We start from the raw sequence: 19,216 nt of genomic DNA on the forward strand, positions 1-19,216 counted from the left end.
AAATGGCTTCATTATATGTACATTTTTGTAACTCTAGCAGACCCCAGAGAATTCCTAAGGACAAAGGATGGAGGTCCTTTGTCTTAGGTTCTTAAGGGAAAAATTGTTGCAAAAATAATATAAATAAAAATGAATGCTAATAACTCATAAGTCTAAAAAAATATATATATATATATATAGTTTGGCAATACTTATTTTAAGGAACATTTTCAAAAATTTTTGTGAATGTTTTTTTTTTTCACCAATTTCTGGACATTTGCTGTCATCATTTTATGGACCGTTGCTGTCACCTTTTTCTGGACCTTTGCTGTCACCTTTTTCTGGACCTTTGCTGTCATCATTTTATTGGACCTCTGCTGTCATCATGTTCTGGACCCTTTGCTGTCACCATTTTATAGATCTTCGCTGCAGCCTACTCCGCGAGCATACTGAAAATCCTGGAACATGACTTTGATAAAAACGTTTTTTTTTTTTTTTTTTTTTTTTTTTTTTTTTTTTTTTATGAAATTTTCCTTGTGTTATTATTAATTTAGAATGATGTTTTCTTGGAAAAAAAAAAAAAAAAATTTAAAAAAAAAAAAAAAAAAAAGGGAGGAAAAAAAAAAAAAGCCCAATAAAGAGGCCAAGAGCCCGAAAAAGAGGCAACGCCCAAAAAAGAGGCAAAGAAAAGAGGCAAAAGCCCAAGGATTCCTAGGATGTACTAAGCTAGACAACTGAAGTCAAAGCTAAAAAGCTGAGGTTTCCTAAAAAAAAAAAAAAAAAAAAAGGAAAAAAAACAACTGAAAATTAAAAACAATTAGAAACTTTTGTTTTTAAAACCAGCAGTTAGTTCAACATTTGTTGTAGGAGGTCGCTGTGGTCCTTGAACAAGTCTGACACCAAGGGAATCAGGTGGAACCACAGCCAGACAATGAAACCTGCAGCTTCGAGGTCAGGGGAAGCTAGAAAAACAGCAGGAATTAAAGTTGGCCCAGAGCCAGCCTTGGTCACGAGTCTCGTGCTTATTGCCTCAAGTTTTCATGGTTCACATTTAGGGCAAGTATACCGGCAGATAAACACACACAGACAGGGGCATTGAAGGGATTTACTTTGCTTTCGAAAATGTACAAGGACCACGTTTAGTGTCAAGATGAAAAACGTATTGAAACTTTGTGAATGATTGAAAGGTTAAACCATTTGAGTCCTTTAACTCATAGCATTTTGAATTTGTTGGAAAGAGTGATTGCCAGGTTGTGAATGAGCATTGGGTTGTGGACTAGTTCTTGTTAGTGAATCTTTGTTTGACTTTGGACATTTGTGTCATTCCAATAGTGTGGATGTTGTTTAGGGCTAATGATAGACATTGACAAACTAATCAAATGTGTGTGTACTACTGCTGTGCTGTGTGTGTGTGTACTACTGCTGAGGTGTGTGTGTGTGTGTGTGTGTACTGCTGCTGTGGTGTGTGTGTGTGTGTGTACTACTGCTGTGGTGTGTGTGTGTGTGTACTACTACTGTGCTGTGTGTGTGTGTGTGCTATTTAATGCTAAAGTATGGATGAGTCACAGTGGTATTAAAAATGAACAAGCCTGACTCCCCTCCCAACTACACACTCACACACACAAACACAAAGAGAGAGAGAGGGAGAGGGAGAGAGAGAGGGAGAGAGAGAGGGAGAGAGAGAGGGTGAGGGAGAGAGAGAGAGGGAGAGAGAGAGAGGGAGAGAGAGAGAGAGGGAGAGGGAGAGAGAGGCAGAGAGAGAGGGAGAGGGAGAGAGAGGGAGGGAGAGAGAGAGGGAGAGAGAGAGGGAGGGAGAGAGAGTGAGGGAGAGAGGGAGATAGGGAGTGAGGGAAAGAGGGAGATAGGGAGTGAGGGAAAGAGGGAGATAGGGAGGGAGGGAGGGAGGGTGGGAGAGAGATAGGGAGAGAGAAGGAGAGGGAGAGAGGGAGAGGGAGGGAGAGAGAGAGAGAGAGAGAGGAATACTTTGTGCACAGTCTGAATATCTAGCGGACCTTTTTTTTTTTGGGGGGGGAGGTCTATTCACGTCGTGGTCTACTAGTTAATGATTCCCAATATTACATGGAACACATGAACACATTCCGGCCTTTCGGAACATAAGGGTTCCGCGGAAACACAGTTTGGGAAACACTGTATTAAGCAAAACCGACTAACTAGATTCGAACAAAAAAATATTACCTGGCAAAGACTATAACTCAAATGGAAGCCAGGACGAACAGTATGTTCTAGTACTTAGACCAGAACAAATAATATTATCCTCTAAATGCCATAATGAAATAGACTTTAACAAAAATAATCTGATTATTTCAACTGACCTGTCCGAAATACAAATTAAATCTGTCCCATACCAGACTAATAGTCGGATACGTTGCCAGTGGGTCGTTGGATAGCATGCTGATACTTTTACGTAGACTGTGGAAAGAAACACGAAACGAATATTTCCTGTATTTCTACTAGAATACTATTAATTTTCTTACAAATTCTTTAAAAAATGTGTAAGGATAATTTCTTATTCATCGACATTCTAAACACTAATATTTTCATTTCTTATGCGAATCAAACAGTATAAAAGGTATATAATGTATAATCGTAGAATTTGTATCTGTATATTATTCATATTTCTTCTACCATATCCACATTTATTGGATGGAACAAGAGCTATTCGCTATCGCAACATGAATGATGTTCACAACATATAGAAGAGAGTAATTCACATGTGTTTATGTCTGCCGTTCTAGAATTGGCTTGATTAGCCACACCAGATTCTGCCCCGTCTCAAGATTAAGCCAAAACCAGTGACTCTTTTGGGCGCGTCCATCTCCTTTCGAGACAAAAGGAGCCATATATATATAATATGTTTGCAATACTTTAACTCTTTCTCTCCGAAATTATTTCCCGTGATCCGACGTAATTATTCATTTTGTTCCTTTGTAGTTCACTTCCCTGTTAGGGTTAAACTTCTGCAGTCTTTTGAGTTTTAATGTCAATCTGAATACTAAAAATGAAACTAAACTCCAGAGAATCCCAAATGTTGATGTTAAAGTCATGGGTAAAAAACAAAAAAACAAACCCCATTTGGGCAGCTGTTTGATAAAAACATTCATAAGAAAGCTAAAAAGGTTCTAGAAATAAAAAAAATCACCACCTGGGTCAGGATTTAGTGATTTAACCATCAAAAAAGAGATACAAAACACCAATAGCAAAGACAAACTGATACAAAAACTCTTTTGTCCCCCCTGGCGATTAGATTACTAAATAAATAACGATCTGGTGTGATTATATCACTTTTCACCTGTAAGTCTGGCATATGCTACAAATATCGTGTATGTATATTTTGGTTTTCTATAGTTATAATGCTTTGTTTATTGTATTGTGCACATTGTAAGACAAATTTCCATATGGATAATAAAGATTATTCTTAGTCGTATTCTTACTTTGTTATCAGAAAATATTTCATTTGGTATAGAATTGAACGGATATGCATGCTCTTTTTATATAACACAAATAAATGTTTATAGAAAAATAAAAATTAATTTAATGGTTTCAAATTAACGATGGTATCGTGAAATAGGAGAGAAAGAGTTAATTTTAAACCAGCTCATTGTCTCCCCTTTACTAAAGAGAACGATTGACGTTGATATCAAATCCTTTGATCAAGATGAAAGAAAAAAAAAACCAACACATCAAAGACCAGGAGACGTAAGCCTCATGATACTACCAGCTAGTAAAAGTAAAGTTCCCATTTCAGACCTTGCAATCTATAGGACAGAGGATGTAAAAGTCATCTGTATCTGTGGCCAATGGATAACAAGGTGTCACGTGGCCAGCACAACGACCAACCGCCTTTACTTTTCCAACACTAATGTCAGGTACCCATTAGAACTAGATGTACTCAGAGGCGCCTAAAGATCCCGAAATTAGAAATCCCAGTCTTCACGAGGATTCGAAGAACTTTACCGCTCAGCCACTGCGCCCGCCTCCAGCTACCAGCTAGTGCTGAGCTACATTTTCCCACTTCCATCTATTAACTATAAAGATGACATCCCTCCCACTCCGCCTTCTCCACGAAATCATTCTCGCATATAACTTACTCTTCGTCAAATATGTCTTGATCAGCCGCTGCAGCTCTCTGAGACTTCACAAGCTTCCAGGCTTGAAGACACAATTACATCGAAATATTATGTACTGATAAATAATGGATTAGGTTAATTATAAAGCATATAGATAAAGAAAAGTCTTCTTCTGAGCACTGGTACGCATATGGAAATAGAATGTGAAAATAGAAAGTCACAGTGACGTAGCTAAGGATTTGGGGGCCGTGGGGGCATGATCTCTGAAGGGGCCCCTGAATTTTGACATTCGACATCGTAACATGAGATAATGGCGTGATATTTAATGTAAAAACAAATTTCGGATACTCATTTGGGGGAACCCCTCTAGTGGTGGGCAGAGGGGATTTTCGAATTTGGATCTAACCGCCCCTATAGCTACGCCACTGGAAAGTCATTTCATTTTTTTGCAGAGGAGAGAAGAAAACGGTTACATTGTACTTTAAATAAAACATTAATTTTATTGATAAATTAGGTTCAATCGTTTGCCAGTTAACGATTAACTAGGGAAGGAACATTTAAAATATTAATTACATCAGATATTCAACCCATGGGTCCAAAGTTTATCAACAGACAACCAAGTCCGGAGACTAATCTTCACAAGACAGATCAAGTTTGTTTAATGGAGGAGTATCAAAAGCCCCAAGACTTACGGTTGTCTGCTGGAGGAGTACCAAAAAACCCAAGACTTACGGTTGTCTGCTGGAGGAGTACCAAAAGCCCCAAGACTTACGGTTGTCTGCTGGAGGAGTACCAAAAGCCCCAAGACTTACAGTTGTCTGCTGGAGGAGTACCAAAAGCCCCAAGACTTACGGTTGTCTGCTGGAGGAGTACCAAAAAACCCAAGACTTACGGTTGTCTGCTGGAGGAGTACCAAAAGCCCCAAGACTTACGGTTGTCTGCTGGAGGAGTATCAAAAGCCCCAAGACTTACGGTTGTCTGCTGGAGGAGTACCAAAAAACCCAAGACTTACGGTTGTCTGCTGGAGGAGTACCAAAAGCCCCAAGACTTACGGTTGTCTGCTGGAGGAGTACCAAAAGCCCCAAGACTTACGGTTGTCTGCTGGAGGAGTATCCAAAGCCCCAAGACTTACGGTTGTCTGCTAGAGGAGTATCAAAAGCCCCAAGACTTACGATTGTCTGCTGGAGGAGTATCAAAAGCCCCAAGACTTATGGTTGTCTGCGTGAGGAGTATCCAAAGCCCTAAGACTTACGGTTGTCTGCTGGAGGAGTATCAAAAGCCCCAAGACGTACAAAGCCTTTATCATCATAATACATGTACACGTTGTCTCTGTAGGTGACGTTCTTGACAACCCAGTTCAAACTGGTTATAGCCAGATCATGAAGGTGAAGGGCAGCTCCTGGGGAGAGCACAATGGCGAGGTAGATAAGTACAATCAGAACTTCACAAAAGAAGTCAGAGATAAAGATGGAAGGAGGGAGAGAGAGAGAGAGAGAGAGAGAGAGAGAGAGACTGCTTAATCCTGTAATTTGCTCACCCATCTACTAAGAAACATTTTTCTCATCATTAAGCATGTTTGGAGGCGCGGTGGCTGAGCGGTAAAGCGCTTAGCTTCCGAACCGGGGGCCCGGGTTCGAATCGTGTAAAGACTGGGATTTTAATTTCAGGATCTTTGGGCACCCCTGAGTCCACCCAGCTCTTATGGGTAACTGACATTAGTTGGGGAAAAGTAAAGGCAGTTGGTCGATGTGCTGGCCTCATGACACCCTCGTTAACTCTAGACCCCAGAAACAGATGACCTTTTCATCATCTGCCCTATAGACCACAAGGTCTGAAAGGGGAACTTTTTTTTTATTAAGCATGTTTGGACCTTTCTTGATATAATTTTAATTACATCCTTCGTAGACCTTTCATTTAAGATAATTATTATGTGTACCTAGATACTCCTATCTATAGTGGATAACAACAACAGACTAGCTATCTAGAGTTTCTGGTGTGGATAGTACAGGAAGAGTTACTATGATATACTCATGGCAAAAAAAACAAGATTACAAAGAGAGTTTGTGTTACACAAACTCAGAGGCGGCCCCCGTCGAAGTCGGATCCCTGTCGGATCTGCATATTCGCAAATATTGAAATAATATTCAAGAGGTGATTTAATTTTGATGTAAAATGTTTTACACGTTTCGGATGTTCCTTCAGAGTTGAAGATAATTAGTTCCTAGTCCAAACCTCCCGCAGGACGACGGGGATGGGAGCGGGCAGGGTTTAAACCCTGGGCCATCCATAAATCTGAACGACAGTCCAGCGCGCAAACCGCACGACCAGGCAGCCATCCGATGGTCAAAAGTAATAATGTTTCAAAGATTCATTTGCCGTAAATTTAAATTTAAATTTAATAAAAAAAATAGTAGATTAGTTTTAGTATATTAAAACATTACAATATTGATCAAAACGTTTGGAAATGAAAATCTACACTTTTTTTTTACACTTTAAGTTTAGAAATTGAAATTCTACATCTTAATCTAGTCTATTTTAGTCTAAACTAGATCTAGAAATTCTAGATCTAGACTCTAAAATAATTTAAATTAGAATATAAATCCAGATCTAGATATACTGTAATAAAAATCTAGATCTAGTTTAAAAAATCTAGATTAGATCTAAATCAAGATATCATTCCTTTTTTAAACGCGAGTCACATAACGAGGCTTAATAAACATTACTATACCGAGTTCTTTTTTCATTTCATTTGAAGAATTAATTCCATATAACGTCAGAGGGAAAAAAAAAACACTACGTCACACGGCCTAGCTAGACTAAAAATCGCCTTCATCTATAAGGGCCATTTATCGAGTGTTCATAGACTTTGGTGCACCGAGTGCGTTCTTTAAGCATTTCATTTAAAGAATTCATTCCATATGACGTCAAAGGAAAAAAAACACTACGTCACACGGCCTAGCTAGAATAAAAATCGCCTTCATCATTACGAGCCTTTTATCGAGTGTTCATAGACATTGGTGCACCGAGTGCGTTCTTTTAGCATTTCATTTAAAGAATTCATTCCATATGACGTCAAAGGAAAAAAAAACACTACGTCACAAGGCCTAGCTAGACTAAAAATCACCTTTATCAACACGAGCCATTTCTCGAGTGTTCATAGACATTGGTGCACCGAGTGCGTTCTTTTAGCATTTCATTTAAAGAATTCATTCCATGTGACGTCAAAGGAAAAAAAAACACTACGTCACACAGCTTAGTTAGACTAAAATATGTTTTCATTAATACAAGCAATTTTTTCGAGGGTTAATAGACATTGGTGCACCGAGTGCGTTCTTTTAACATTACATTTAAAGAGTCCATTCATATGACGTCAAAGAAAAAAAATTCCATTACCTCACAATAGGCTAGTACCGGTACCATAAAAAAAAATGTCTTTATTTACACGAGATATTTAACGAGGGTTCATAGACATTGGTGCACTGAGTTCTAATAGATATTATTTAAAAAGGATCAAAGCCACATTGTTTTTGCGTTTTGTCTGTCAGTCGGTCTGTCCGTTATCTTGATATAAAAAAAACAACTAAAAGTTATTAAAAATTAATTAACCTTTATTCTACGTTTCAAAACATCGCAATAATTTTTAGGTATGAACACAATTGAAAAGTTTATATAATAGATTGTTCCGGATGTTTGTATAAATAGTAAAAGAAAAAGAGAATTTCAGATAAATGTAATACCGTTAATTAAATTTTTTGGATGGTCTCGTATAAAAATTAGATGTACTACAGCCACGTGGAGAGATTTTCATACCTTACTTTGGTGTTTGGATTCTGTTTTCCTTAAAAATCGGAACATAATATTAACGATAATTAGATTTTTTAATGTTTTAGGTACAAAGTTAAATGTACTGTAAGAGAGTAGTGAGTTAAAATATTTTTCATAAAAATCCGTAAAAACATTATTTCGTAAATGAGAAGATTATTTGTTTATTAATTAGAAGAGGGAGTTCAAACAATTATTTGGCGTTAGTAGATTTTTAAATTAATTCGGAAATTTCTGGCGACGATTTGTAAGAAACAAAATCCGGAACTTTCTTTATCGATTACAAAACTTCTATGTTATGTTTTACAAGAAAATTAAATGTCTAAACAGTAATTTTCAGTAATCAATTCTAGTAAATTACTTTTTTTAAAAGCCTTATGCGATTTCAAACAATCATTAGGCATAATTCATGTTTTATAAAACAATATCCGGAACATTTTTACAATTAATGAAATATAAGTCAGTATAGAGATTATGATTTAGCATTAATATGCTATTTACATAAAAAACGGAACAACATATTATTGATAATGTGTTTTTGCAACGTTTAAGCATGGAAATTGAATGTAATATAAGTTAGAAGAGCAAACAAACATTTGTTGGCGTTGATTAGTTTTGCACAAAAAAATCCGGAACAATCAATTTTAGATACTTAAAACTATTGAGATGTTATGGGAGGAACATTAAAGGGTAAATCAGATTTTCAATAGCTTTTAGAGTTCTAGTTTTTTAAATCTAATCGTGACGGACAGACCGACCAACAGACAAAACGCACAAAAATAAGCTTCTTTTATTCGGATGGGGGCACTAAACAAAAAATAAATAAAATCTGATTTTTTAAAAAAGTTTAAGGAATTGGTTTAGCACCTGATCATGTTGCGACGTTACGCTACTGCACGAAAATCGCTGCATAAAAAGTCCATTTAAAAAAATGTACGTGATATTTACATACAAAGTGCATTATTAGCCTTTATAAACAAACAGAAATGTTTTCTTTTAATTTTAGCAGCTAGTTGACCAGAAAAAACGTCTTTAACTATTATTTGTATTTGTTGTAAACATTTCCTGTACATTTTAAAAATATATTTGACTTAGTGATACTGAAAATACACAAAAATTGTCCATCTTTGTTAGCATATTGTAACATTGCCTCCCTTACATTTACGTAATTGTTTTAGAATTGGTGTATTTTTATGAAAAAATCGCTTGCATAATTAATTTTATAAATTAAACGGTTTGCTTTTAGAAAACCAAAAGTAGCCGTTGCACCTAAACTTTTCAAGCCGGATTTAATGATGAAATAATATTTTTCATATCTCTTCTAGTTTTCGAGATCTGAGTGTGACAGACGGACAGACGGACAGACGGACAGACGGACAGACGGACATTTTGCACAAACCTAATAGCGGCTTTTTCCCCTTACGGGAGCCGCTAAAAAGCTAAATATTTTCCACCTCCGATGCCTAAGACGGTTCTTTAAAATAAGATTGCAAGATAAAATAACCAATGAATGAATGAGAAAGTGCTACGAAGAGCAGGGTGCCAGAACATGTGCAATGTTATCAGTAGCAGACGCCTTTGCCGGCTTGGCCACGCTCATAGAATGCCAGAAGCTCGACTTCCACAAGACATTTATTGTATTACTGTATTGTGATATAACAGAAAGCAGGAAAGCTGGTCGCCAACTTTTACGGTATACGGATGTATGCAGACGTGACATGAAGCCCTTCAAAATCGACACTAGCAACTGGAAAAAAAGTGGCACTGGATAGATCCCCAATAGCAAAAGCCAAACACAACAGTAGTAGAAAGAAGGGTGAAAGTGCAAACGGCGCCTGGTGATTACATATGCCCAACCTGCGATCGCAGCTGTGTATCAAGGATTGGCCTCTTTAGTCACAAAAGAAGTTGCACTGGGAAAAGATGGTCCCTCGAGACGTAAAATGTCACAGACTATGATATACATTTTTCAAAGGTATTGGGCACTTTTTAAAATGAGATCTCTAAGCCCTTTTGGTTTGTAGTGCAAAACAATTTTATTATTCAGTTGACCTTTCAATAGGTCGTCCTTGACATTGTTTAGTTTATCCATTTATTTCATAATCTTTCCCAATCTTTTTTTTAGGATACCTTATAATTACATCATCCCCATATTTCACAATATCGCATTCTCTTTTTGTTTCTGCTACTGCATTTTTGTTCCTTAAAGATGTACCCGCCGGATCTTAAAAAATCAACATGTATTGTAGACGATGAGATGACTTTGTTTCAACTAAATTACCCAGTCCCCAACGGCCTGGTCGGGTTGCCCGCCCGGTCGTGCGGTATGCGCGCTGGGCTGTCGTTTGGACTTGTCGATGGTCCCGGGTTCATGCCCTCCCTTATGCCATCGCCCCGTCGCCCTGCTGAGGTTTGGACTAAATTATCTTCAACTCTGAAGGAACATCCGAAAAATGTCAAACATTTTACAAACAATAAAACTCGACAGTCATTGACACATCCAAATGACTGTTAGTATTAGTAGTGTAGTAATACCTCTTCTTTTCTTTTACCTTTTAAGCTCTCGTTCAGCACATCTCAGCTGAAGTTAAATATCAAATTAAAAATTATTCTGTCTCCATCAGAGATTTAATCTCGAGTCTTCTTGGTGAGATTAAAGTAATTACTGTTACTCAAGCCTCAAACCTCTTAATGCTTCATTGATTCAAACTTAAAAACACAACTCATTACCAGCGTCGTTAGACAAAAGACACACACATACAGAAAGAGAGAGAGAGAGAGAAAAAAAAAAACAGCTAAAGTTCCCCTTCAGACAACTCGATCTATAGAGCAACTGATGTTAAGATCATCTGTTTCTCTGGCCAACGTTACCGAGAAGGGTGTCATGTGGCCAGCACAACGACCAACCGCCTTTACTTTCCCCAACTAAAGTCAGGTACCCATTAGAGCTGGGTGGACTCAGGGGCGTCCTAAAAATCCCGGAATTCAAAATCCCAGTTTTCACTGGGATTCGAACCCAGGACCTCAGGTTCGGAAGCCAAGCACTTAACCATTCGACCACAGCAACCCCCTTACTTTTATAAGGTATCCTAAAAAAAATAAATAAAAAGATTGGGAAAGATTATGAAATAAATGGATAGACTAAACAATGTCAAGGACGCCCTATTGAAAGGTCAACTGAATAATAAAGTAAGTCAGATACCCATTAGAGTTGGGGTGGACTCGGAAAAGAACTACTTTTGTTCTTATCAGCCCGTGCACTATTTGCATAGTCTGCTCTAGATCTAATAACATTTCGGGGATGCCAGACACAGGACGTCAAAATAATTTCACTTATCAACGGAAACTGGTTCATTCTTATCGTCCGCTAACATATCTACATGTAGTCTATGTTAGGATATGTTATAGACTTTAAGCGTCGTCAGAGGTGGTGTTACTCCCACCTCAAACGCCAATTTCCAGAACTTATATATTTTTTTTTTTACCAATAAGAGAATTGTTTTTCCCCACTTTGATGTTACTAGCTTAGGAATGTTACCCTTTTAGGAATGTTACCCTTTTAGGAATGTTAGTCTCTTAGGAATGTTAGTCTCTTAGGAATGTTAGCCTCTTAGGAATGTTAGTCTCTTAGGAATGTTACCCTCTTAGGAATGTTAGTCTCTTAGGAATGTTACCCTCTTAGGAATGTTAGCCTCTTAGGAATGTTACCCTCTTAGGAATGTTAGCCTCTTAGGAATGTTACCCTCTTAGGAATGTTAGTCTCTTAGGAATGTTAGCCTCTTAGGAATGTTAGTCTCTTAGGAATGTTAGCCTCTTAGGAATGTTACCCTCTTAGGAATGTTACCCTCTTAGGAATGTTAGTCTCTTAGGAATGTTAGTCTCTTAGGAATGTTAGTCTCTTAGGAATGTTAGTCTCTTAGGAATGTTAGCCTCTTAGGAATGTTAGTCTCTTAGGAATGTTAGCCTCTTAGGAATGTTACCCTCTTAGGAATGTTACCCTCTTAGGAATGTTAGTCTCTTAGGAATGTTACCCTCTTAGGAATGTTACCCTCTTAGGAATGTTACCCTCTTAGGAATGTTACCCTCTTAGGAATGTTAGTCTCTTAGGAATGTTACCCTCTTAGGAATGTTAGTCTCTTAGGAATGTTACCCTCTTAGGAATGTTACCCTCTTAGGAATGTTAGTCTCTTAGGAATGTTACCCTCTTAGGAATGTTACCCTCTTAGGAATGTTAGTCTCTTAGGAATGTTACCCTCTTAGGAATGTTACCCTCTTAGGAATGTTAGTCTCTTAGGAATGTTACCCTCTTAGGAATGTTACCCTCTTAGGAATGTTACCCTCTTAGGAATGTTAGTCTCTTAGGAATGTTACCCTCTTAGGAATGTTACCCTCTTAGGAATGTTAGTCTCTTAGGAATGTTACCCTCTTAGGAATGTTACCCTCTTAGGAATGTTACCCTCTTAGGAATGTTAGTCTCTTAGGAATGTTACCCTCTTAGGAATGTTACCCTCTTAGGAATGTTAGTCTCTTAGGAATGTTACCCTCTTAGGAATGTTACCCTCTTAGGAATGTTAGTCTCTTAGGAATGTTACCCTCTTAGGAATGTTAGTCTCTTAGGAATGTTACCCTCTTAGGAATGTTACCCTCTTAGGAATGTTAGTCTCTTAGGAATGTTACCCTCTTAGGAATGTTACCCTCTTAGGAATGTTAGTCTCTTAGGAATGTTACCCTCTTAGGAATGTTACCCTCTTAGGAATGTTAGTCTCTTAGGAATGTTACCCTCTTAGGAATGTTAGTCTCTTAGGAATGTTACCCTCTTAGGAATGTTACCCTCTTAGGAATGTTAGTCTCTTAGGAATGTTACCCTCTTAGGAATGTTACCCTCTTAGGAATGTTAGTCTCTTAGGAATGTTACCCTCTTAGGAATGTTACCCTCTTAGGAATGTTACCCTCTTAGGAATGTTAGTCTCTTAGGAATGTTAGTCTCTTAGGAATGTTAGTCTCTTAGGAATGTTAGTCTCTTAGGAATGTTAGCCTCTTAGGAATGTTAGTCTCTTAGGAATGTTAGCCTCTTAGGAATGTTACCCTCTTAGGAATGTTACCCTCTTAGGAATGTTAGTCTCTTAGGAATGTTACCCTCTTAGGAATGTTACCCTCTTAGGAATGTTACCCTCTTAGGAATGTTACCCTCTTAGGAATGTTAGTCTCTTAGGAATGTTACCCTCTTAGGAATGTTAGTCTCTTAGGAATGTTACCCTCTTAGGAATGTTACCCTCTTAGGAATGTTAGTCTCTTAGGAATGTTACCCTCTTAGGAATGTTACCCTCTTAGGAATGTTAGTCTCTTAGGAATGTTACCCTCTTAGGAATGTTACCCTCTTAGGAATGTTAGTCTCTTAGGAATGTTACCCTCTTAGGAATGTTACCCTCTTAGGAATGTTACCCTCTTAGGAATGTTAGTCTCTTAGGAATGTTACCCTCTTAGGAATGTTACCCTCTTAGGAATGTTAGTCTCTTAGGAATGTTACCCTCTTAGGAATGTTACCCTCTTAGGAATGTTACCCTCTTAGGAATGTTAGTCTCTTAGGAATGTTACCCTCTTAGGAATGTTACCCTCTTAGGAATGTTAGTCTCTTAGGAATGTTACCCTCTTAGGAATGTTACCCTCTTAGGAATGTTAGTCTCTTAGGAATGTTACCCTCTTAGGAATGTTACCCTCTTAGGAATGTTAGTCTCTTAGGAATGTTACCCTCTTAGGAATGTTAGTCTCTTAGGAATGTTACCCTCTTAGGAATGTTACCCTCTTAGGAATGTTAGTCTCTTAGGAATGTTACCCTCTTAGGAATGTTACCCTCTTAGGAATGTTAGTCTCTTAGGAATGTTACCCTCTTAGGAATGTTACCCTCTTAGGAATGTTACCCTCTTAGGAATGTTAGTCTCTTAGGAATGTTAGTCTCTTAGGAATGTTAGTCTCTTAGGAATGTTAGTCTCTTAGGAATGTTAGCCTCTTAGGAATGTTAGTCTCTTAGGAATGTTAGCCTCTTAGGAATGTTACCCTCTTAGGAATGTTACCCTCTTAGGAATGTTAGTCTCTTAGGAATGTTACCCTCTTAGGAATGTTACCCTCTTAGGAATGTTACCCTCTTAGGAATGTTACCCTCTTAGGAATGTTAGTCTCTTAGGAATGTTACCCTCTTAGGAATGTTAGTCTCTTAGGAATGTTACCCTCTTAGGAATGTTACCCTCTTAGGAATGTTAGTCTCTTAGGAATGTTACCCTCTTAGGAATGTTACCCTCTTAGGAATGTTAGTCTCTTAGGAATGTTACCCTCTTAGGAATGTTACCCTCTTAGGAATGTTAGTCTCTTAGGAATGTTACCCTCTTAGGAATGTTACCCTCTTAGGAATGTTACCCTCTTAGGAATGTTAGTCTCTTAGGAATGTTACCCTCTTAGGAATGTTACCCTCTTAGGAATGTTAGTCTCTTAGGAATGTTACCCTCTTAGGAATGTTACCCTCTTAGGAATGTTACCCTCTTAGGAATGTTAGTCTCTTAGGAATGTTACCCTCTTAGGAATGTTACCCTCTTAGGAATGTTAGTCTCTTAGGAATGTTACCCTCTTAGGAATGTTACCCTCTTAGGAATGTTAGTCTCTTAGGAATGTTACCCTCTTAGGAATGTTAGTCTCTTAGGAATGTTACCCTCTTAGGAATGTTACCCTCTTAGGAATGTTAGTCTCTTAGGAATGTTACCCTCTTAGGAATGTTACCCTCTTAGGAATGTTAGTCTCTTAGGAATGTTACCCTCTTAGGAATGTTACCCTCTTAGGAATGTTAGTCTCTTAGGAATGTTACCCTCTTAGGAATGTTAGTCTCTTAGGAATGTTACCCTCTTAGGAATGTTACCCGCTGCCGTCCGTACCCTCGTACTACTCCTCCCCTTCCCAGTGACGCCGCTGGCTACAGATTAAATAAAACATTACGGGCCGCTAAAGGTTTGCTAGTCACATGGCGTTCCAATAGGTCTCTATGACCCTGGGTCTCAAATCTCTCACCTTTTGGCATCCTCTTAATGATTTTGTAGATTGTTGTGTTCTCAATGTAGGCTTTAGATTGATGGAAACTGTAAGCGGGGAGATAAGCTGAACGGTTGATGCGGCTCTCGTCCATGATTCGTCTCTTTTCCTTAGAAAAACCAACAGGAAAAAAAGTAATTCTTTTAAAAGATATCAGTAAATATGATAAGTTATCTATACTTTCTTTGACGCATCGTGGCCCTTTATTAAAAAAAAATTCTTCTTATCTAATTATTTACATCTAAATCCAATCAATTTATTTATATTTATATACAATCAAAATAAAATAAAATATATATATATATAACCATTTAATACCCAGTGATTACAATTTGCAAGACTGACTAAATATGCCAAAGTACATGAAGTCGCGCGTTCATTATGCCAATATATTTAGATAGTAGATAAAATGGCTTAACACTATTAAAAGATTTAATTGATCTCAAAAACGAAGATCACCACGCCCCAACCAAACCCCCTTAGGACGAAAGGGAATGTCGTCATGCTGCCCGGACCCCCTACGTCAAAAATGCATACGGCCCCGGAGTTACAAAAAAGGCTCGAGCACCACGGCTATGTCGTCACCAACCTCCACCCTTCTATTTACCCTCATCATGATGTAGTCCAAGGTACTCTCGGGTGGTGTTAGAGTTGTCGTCGAGCCGATCCTGAGCTTGGTCTCCTCATCTATCAGCTTCGCTCTCTGGAGGAAGTGGCTCTCTCTGTCTGCTGCCAGGTCACGCTGAACAGGCCTTGAGGACACAAAGCTGGCCAGCAGCAGGACAAAAGCCAGCCCAGGCAAGCCTGACACTATGCAAATCATGATGTTTGTGTATAGAGGTTCTGTGAGAAAAAACAACCCTACTTGATACTAAGGCAATATATTCAACTAAAAATTCATATCTTATTGGTCACTGAATAATTAAAAATGAGAACAAGATTGGCCAGTATGAAGAGCGACTCTTAAGTTCGTATCTTTAGTGCGCTGTATAAACTTAGCCATCTAGTCATAATAAGCGGAATTCGAAATTAAAATATATGATTCAATTATTTGTTCAGGTTATTTGGCTATCTTCCACCTGTTTTTTTTAAGCTGCTATTTTTTTTACTGTTTTTTTTTACTGTTTTTTTTTTTACTGTTTTTTTTTACTGGTTTTTTTTTACTGTTTTTTTTTACTGTTTTTTTTTTACTGTTTTTTTTTTACTGTTTTTTTTTTACTGTTTTTTTTTTACTGTTTTTTTTTACTGTTTTTTTTTACTGTTTTTTTTTTACTGTTTGATTTGTTTTACTATGAAGAAAGTGTTAATTGATAGTAAGAACTGAAAAAAAAAAAGCCGAATCTACACAACAAATAAAAACATGGATCATGAAAATATATATTTCGTTTTAGATTAGACCATACTTACACATTCAGTACTATTCTTTTAGTATTACAGTGTATATGACTTTACATAATAGGTATTATTTGCTTACACTTATTTACAAAATATGTCCAATGTTACAAAGTACATTATAGCCACTATAAGGCATACTGCATTATATACGTTTTCACACGGTTCTTCAAAAATAGAGATTGTTTCATCCTATGCTAGACCTTCTGCAGGACGAATCATTGTGACGAAAGTACCACACGATGAGGCAGTTCTCCGTACTCAAACGGTAAACTTCAGATAACTATAATTTAGAAGTAGGATATCGCACCAAAAAGACGGACTGTGAACGCGACATTAAAAGTGACCAAATTTTAGATCAGGATCCATAACTCTAGATAACTAAAAAGAGGTAGCTTAGAACCTTCAAAGAGTTTGAATCGTTATAGAAACACAGACGGACACCGATCCAGGGCCGGATTTAAGAAAGTGGAGGCCCCGGGGTAGGATTTTTGTGGAGGCCCTTACACTTGTTTTGAAAGCGTTAATACAAATTTACTCTATTAATAGTAATTCGTATATCCTAAAAAGCATGCATATTTTAGAAGAGGAAAACGAGTGCTTGTCAATTTAATCTCTTTTTTCTTTTTTTCATTTAATAGTTAATATGTAAATTTCTGTCCAAAATTTTTTAGAATTTTGGGGTTAACGCAATGCCGAATTGCTTTTGTATATTAGCATCTCGTTACAAACGGGGCACTTCTTAACCCTTAAAGTGCTGAGCTGTTTTACAATGAGTGCATACAAAATGGGATTAAAATTCTGATGTTTAGAGGCTAAACTACCTCACGCGTTTTGAGGGTTAACCACGACAGTGTTACCAACTGTAAGATTTAAATGTAAAAATTTAAAAAAAGTTGCCTATAATCTGATCCTAGACAAATCGTTAAGTATAGAATTCGATATCACTCTTAAGTCGGTACTTCATTGTTGAAACATTGTGATATGCTTTTAAACAATTCTCAAAGAGATAGTAATACTTTTGTACAAGTTTACACACACACACATGCTCGAGTAATGATTCTCGATTCAAGTAATCATTTAAGCAAAATGGCAATCATACACAAGCAGCATATTATAAATTACAGACAGATGTAAACTAAAAGTTCCTAACACTTCTTTTTCAATACAAAATATTAACATTTTAATTAATACAAGAACTGTACAAAATATACGTAATTGTATAATGTAAAATTTCATCCAGAATCTTGTTAGTAAAACAAAAATGTCTACTTACTCTGACACGATATGGATCAATCAAAAACATGTAATCTTCGTTATCTCTACGTGATTCCCATTATATGTAATTAATGCTTTTAACCTCATATCGTATGCTCAGCTGGGTTGAATGAAAAAAAAAAACCTAGACTCTTGTGTTAGCAGACGTGAGGATCTCAGCCACTTGTTGCTCTTCTCTCTTATTTTTGTGTCAGTTCTGCCAATGACTTTATGGCCGAATCGTGGCGGGAAAGACGCGTAGCTTTATGATTTAATTTATAGTCTATCGGTGGCGGCCCCTGAGTCTGGGAATGTTGGAGGATGTGACCTAGTTTGAATGCATTAAAAAAAGGGTCCCTCTCTTGTTTGAATTAAAACAACACAAACAACAACAACACACAAAATTAGGCATGAACAAAGCAACTAGGTAGCAGAATTAAAGTAAGTGCATGAACTCAAGTATTGTTAACTCTTTTTCTCTTAATTGACGATACCATCGTTGATTTAACCTCATTAAATTAAATTACTGTCTGACTTTATAAACTTGACTTTGTCTTATATAACAAGAGCATGCAGTCCCCTTTAATTCTATACCAAATAAAACATTTTCTGATAACAAACAAAAAAGTTATCGAAGCTGTCATAACGTGGAAAATAATTACGGAGAGAAAGAGTTAAATTCAGTTGTTTCATTAACAAAAAATACCCGGTGTTGTCTGCGTTATTAGAAAAGGTAAAAATAAAGCCGATACAACTTAAAGTAAAAAAAATTTTTTTTTAAAAATTAAACACTTCCCCCTCATTTTGGAATTGTTTGCAAGGTTCTATAATACCATACGTCTTCTGCAATGATCTAAATTCTCAGGAATATTCATGCCAAGTTTCACCAACTTTGAGTTTGGTCGAACGGTGTTGATATTTACAAATAACATAAATAGATATACATAGAGGACATACAAATCACTTGCTCTAGACATTACTTTTATTAGAACGTGAATTAGTTCCAGCACTGATTGTAATATAGACTGAGTCACTCACCTATTACTTCCAGCACTGATTGTAATATAGACTGAGTCACTCACCTATTACTTCCAGCACTGATTGTAATATAGACTGAGTCACTCACCTATTACTTCCAGCACTGATTGTAATATAGACTGAGTCACTCACCTATTACTTCCAGCACTGATTGTAATATAGACTGAGTCACTCACCTATTACTTCCAGCACTGATTGTAATATAGACTGAGTCACTCACCTATTACTTCCAGCACTGATTGTAATATAGACTGAGTCACTCACCTATTACTTCCAGCACTGATTGTAATATAGACTGAGTCACTCACCTATTACTGCCAGCACTGATTGTAATATAGACTGAGTCACTCACCTATTACTTCCAGCACTGATTGTAATATAGACTGAGTCACTCACCTATTACTGCCAGCACTGATTGTAATATAGACTGAGTCACTCACCTATTACTTCCAGCACTGATTGTAATATAGACTGAGTCACTCACCTATTACTGCCAGCACTGATTGTAATATAGACTGAGTCACTCACCTATTACTTCCAGCACTGATTGTAATATAGACTGAGTC

At 37.2% G+C, this 19,216-nt stretch overlaps 1 protein-coding gene across 1 annotated transcript in view; it reads right to left on the bottom strand.

Annotated features, from left to right (window-relative positions):
* Window positions 1-17,746, bottom strand: part of LOC106060930 (adenosine deaminase AGSA-like) — a 29,664-nt gene extending 11,918 nt beyond the window's left edge. Inside the window, exons 1-6 of the mRNA XM_056043806.1 lie at window positions 17,632-17,746; window positions 15,571-15,806; window positions 14,943-15,072; window positions 5,320-5,466; window positions 4,089-4,149; window positions 2,313-2,409 (exon numbers count right to left, since the gene is read on the bottom strand). Coding sequence (XP_055899781.1) covers window positions 2,313-2,409; window positions 4,089-4,149; window positions 5,320-5,466; window positions 14,943-15,072; window positions 15,571-15,786 — 651 coding nt within the window. The 5' untranslated portion in view covers window positions 15,787-15,806; window positions 17,632-17,746. The remainder of the gene's footprint in view (window positions 1-2,312; window positions 2,410-4,088; window positions 4,150-5,319; window positions 5,467-14,942; window positions 15,073-15,570; window positions 15,807-17,631) is intronic.
* Window positions 17,747-19,216: the final 1,470 nt, after the last annotated feature.

Source organism: Biomphalaria glabrata, chromosome 10 (genome assembly GCF_947242115.1).
Source record: "Biomphalaria glabrata chromosome 10, xgBioGlab47.1, whole genome shotgun sequence".
Lineage (NCBI taxonomy): Eukaryota > Metazoa > Mollusca > Gastropoda > Planorbidae > Biomphalaria > Biomphalaria glabrata.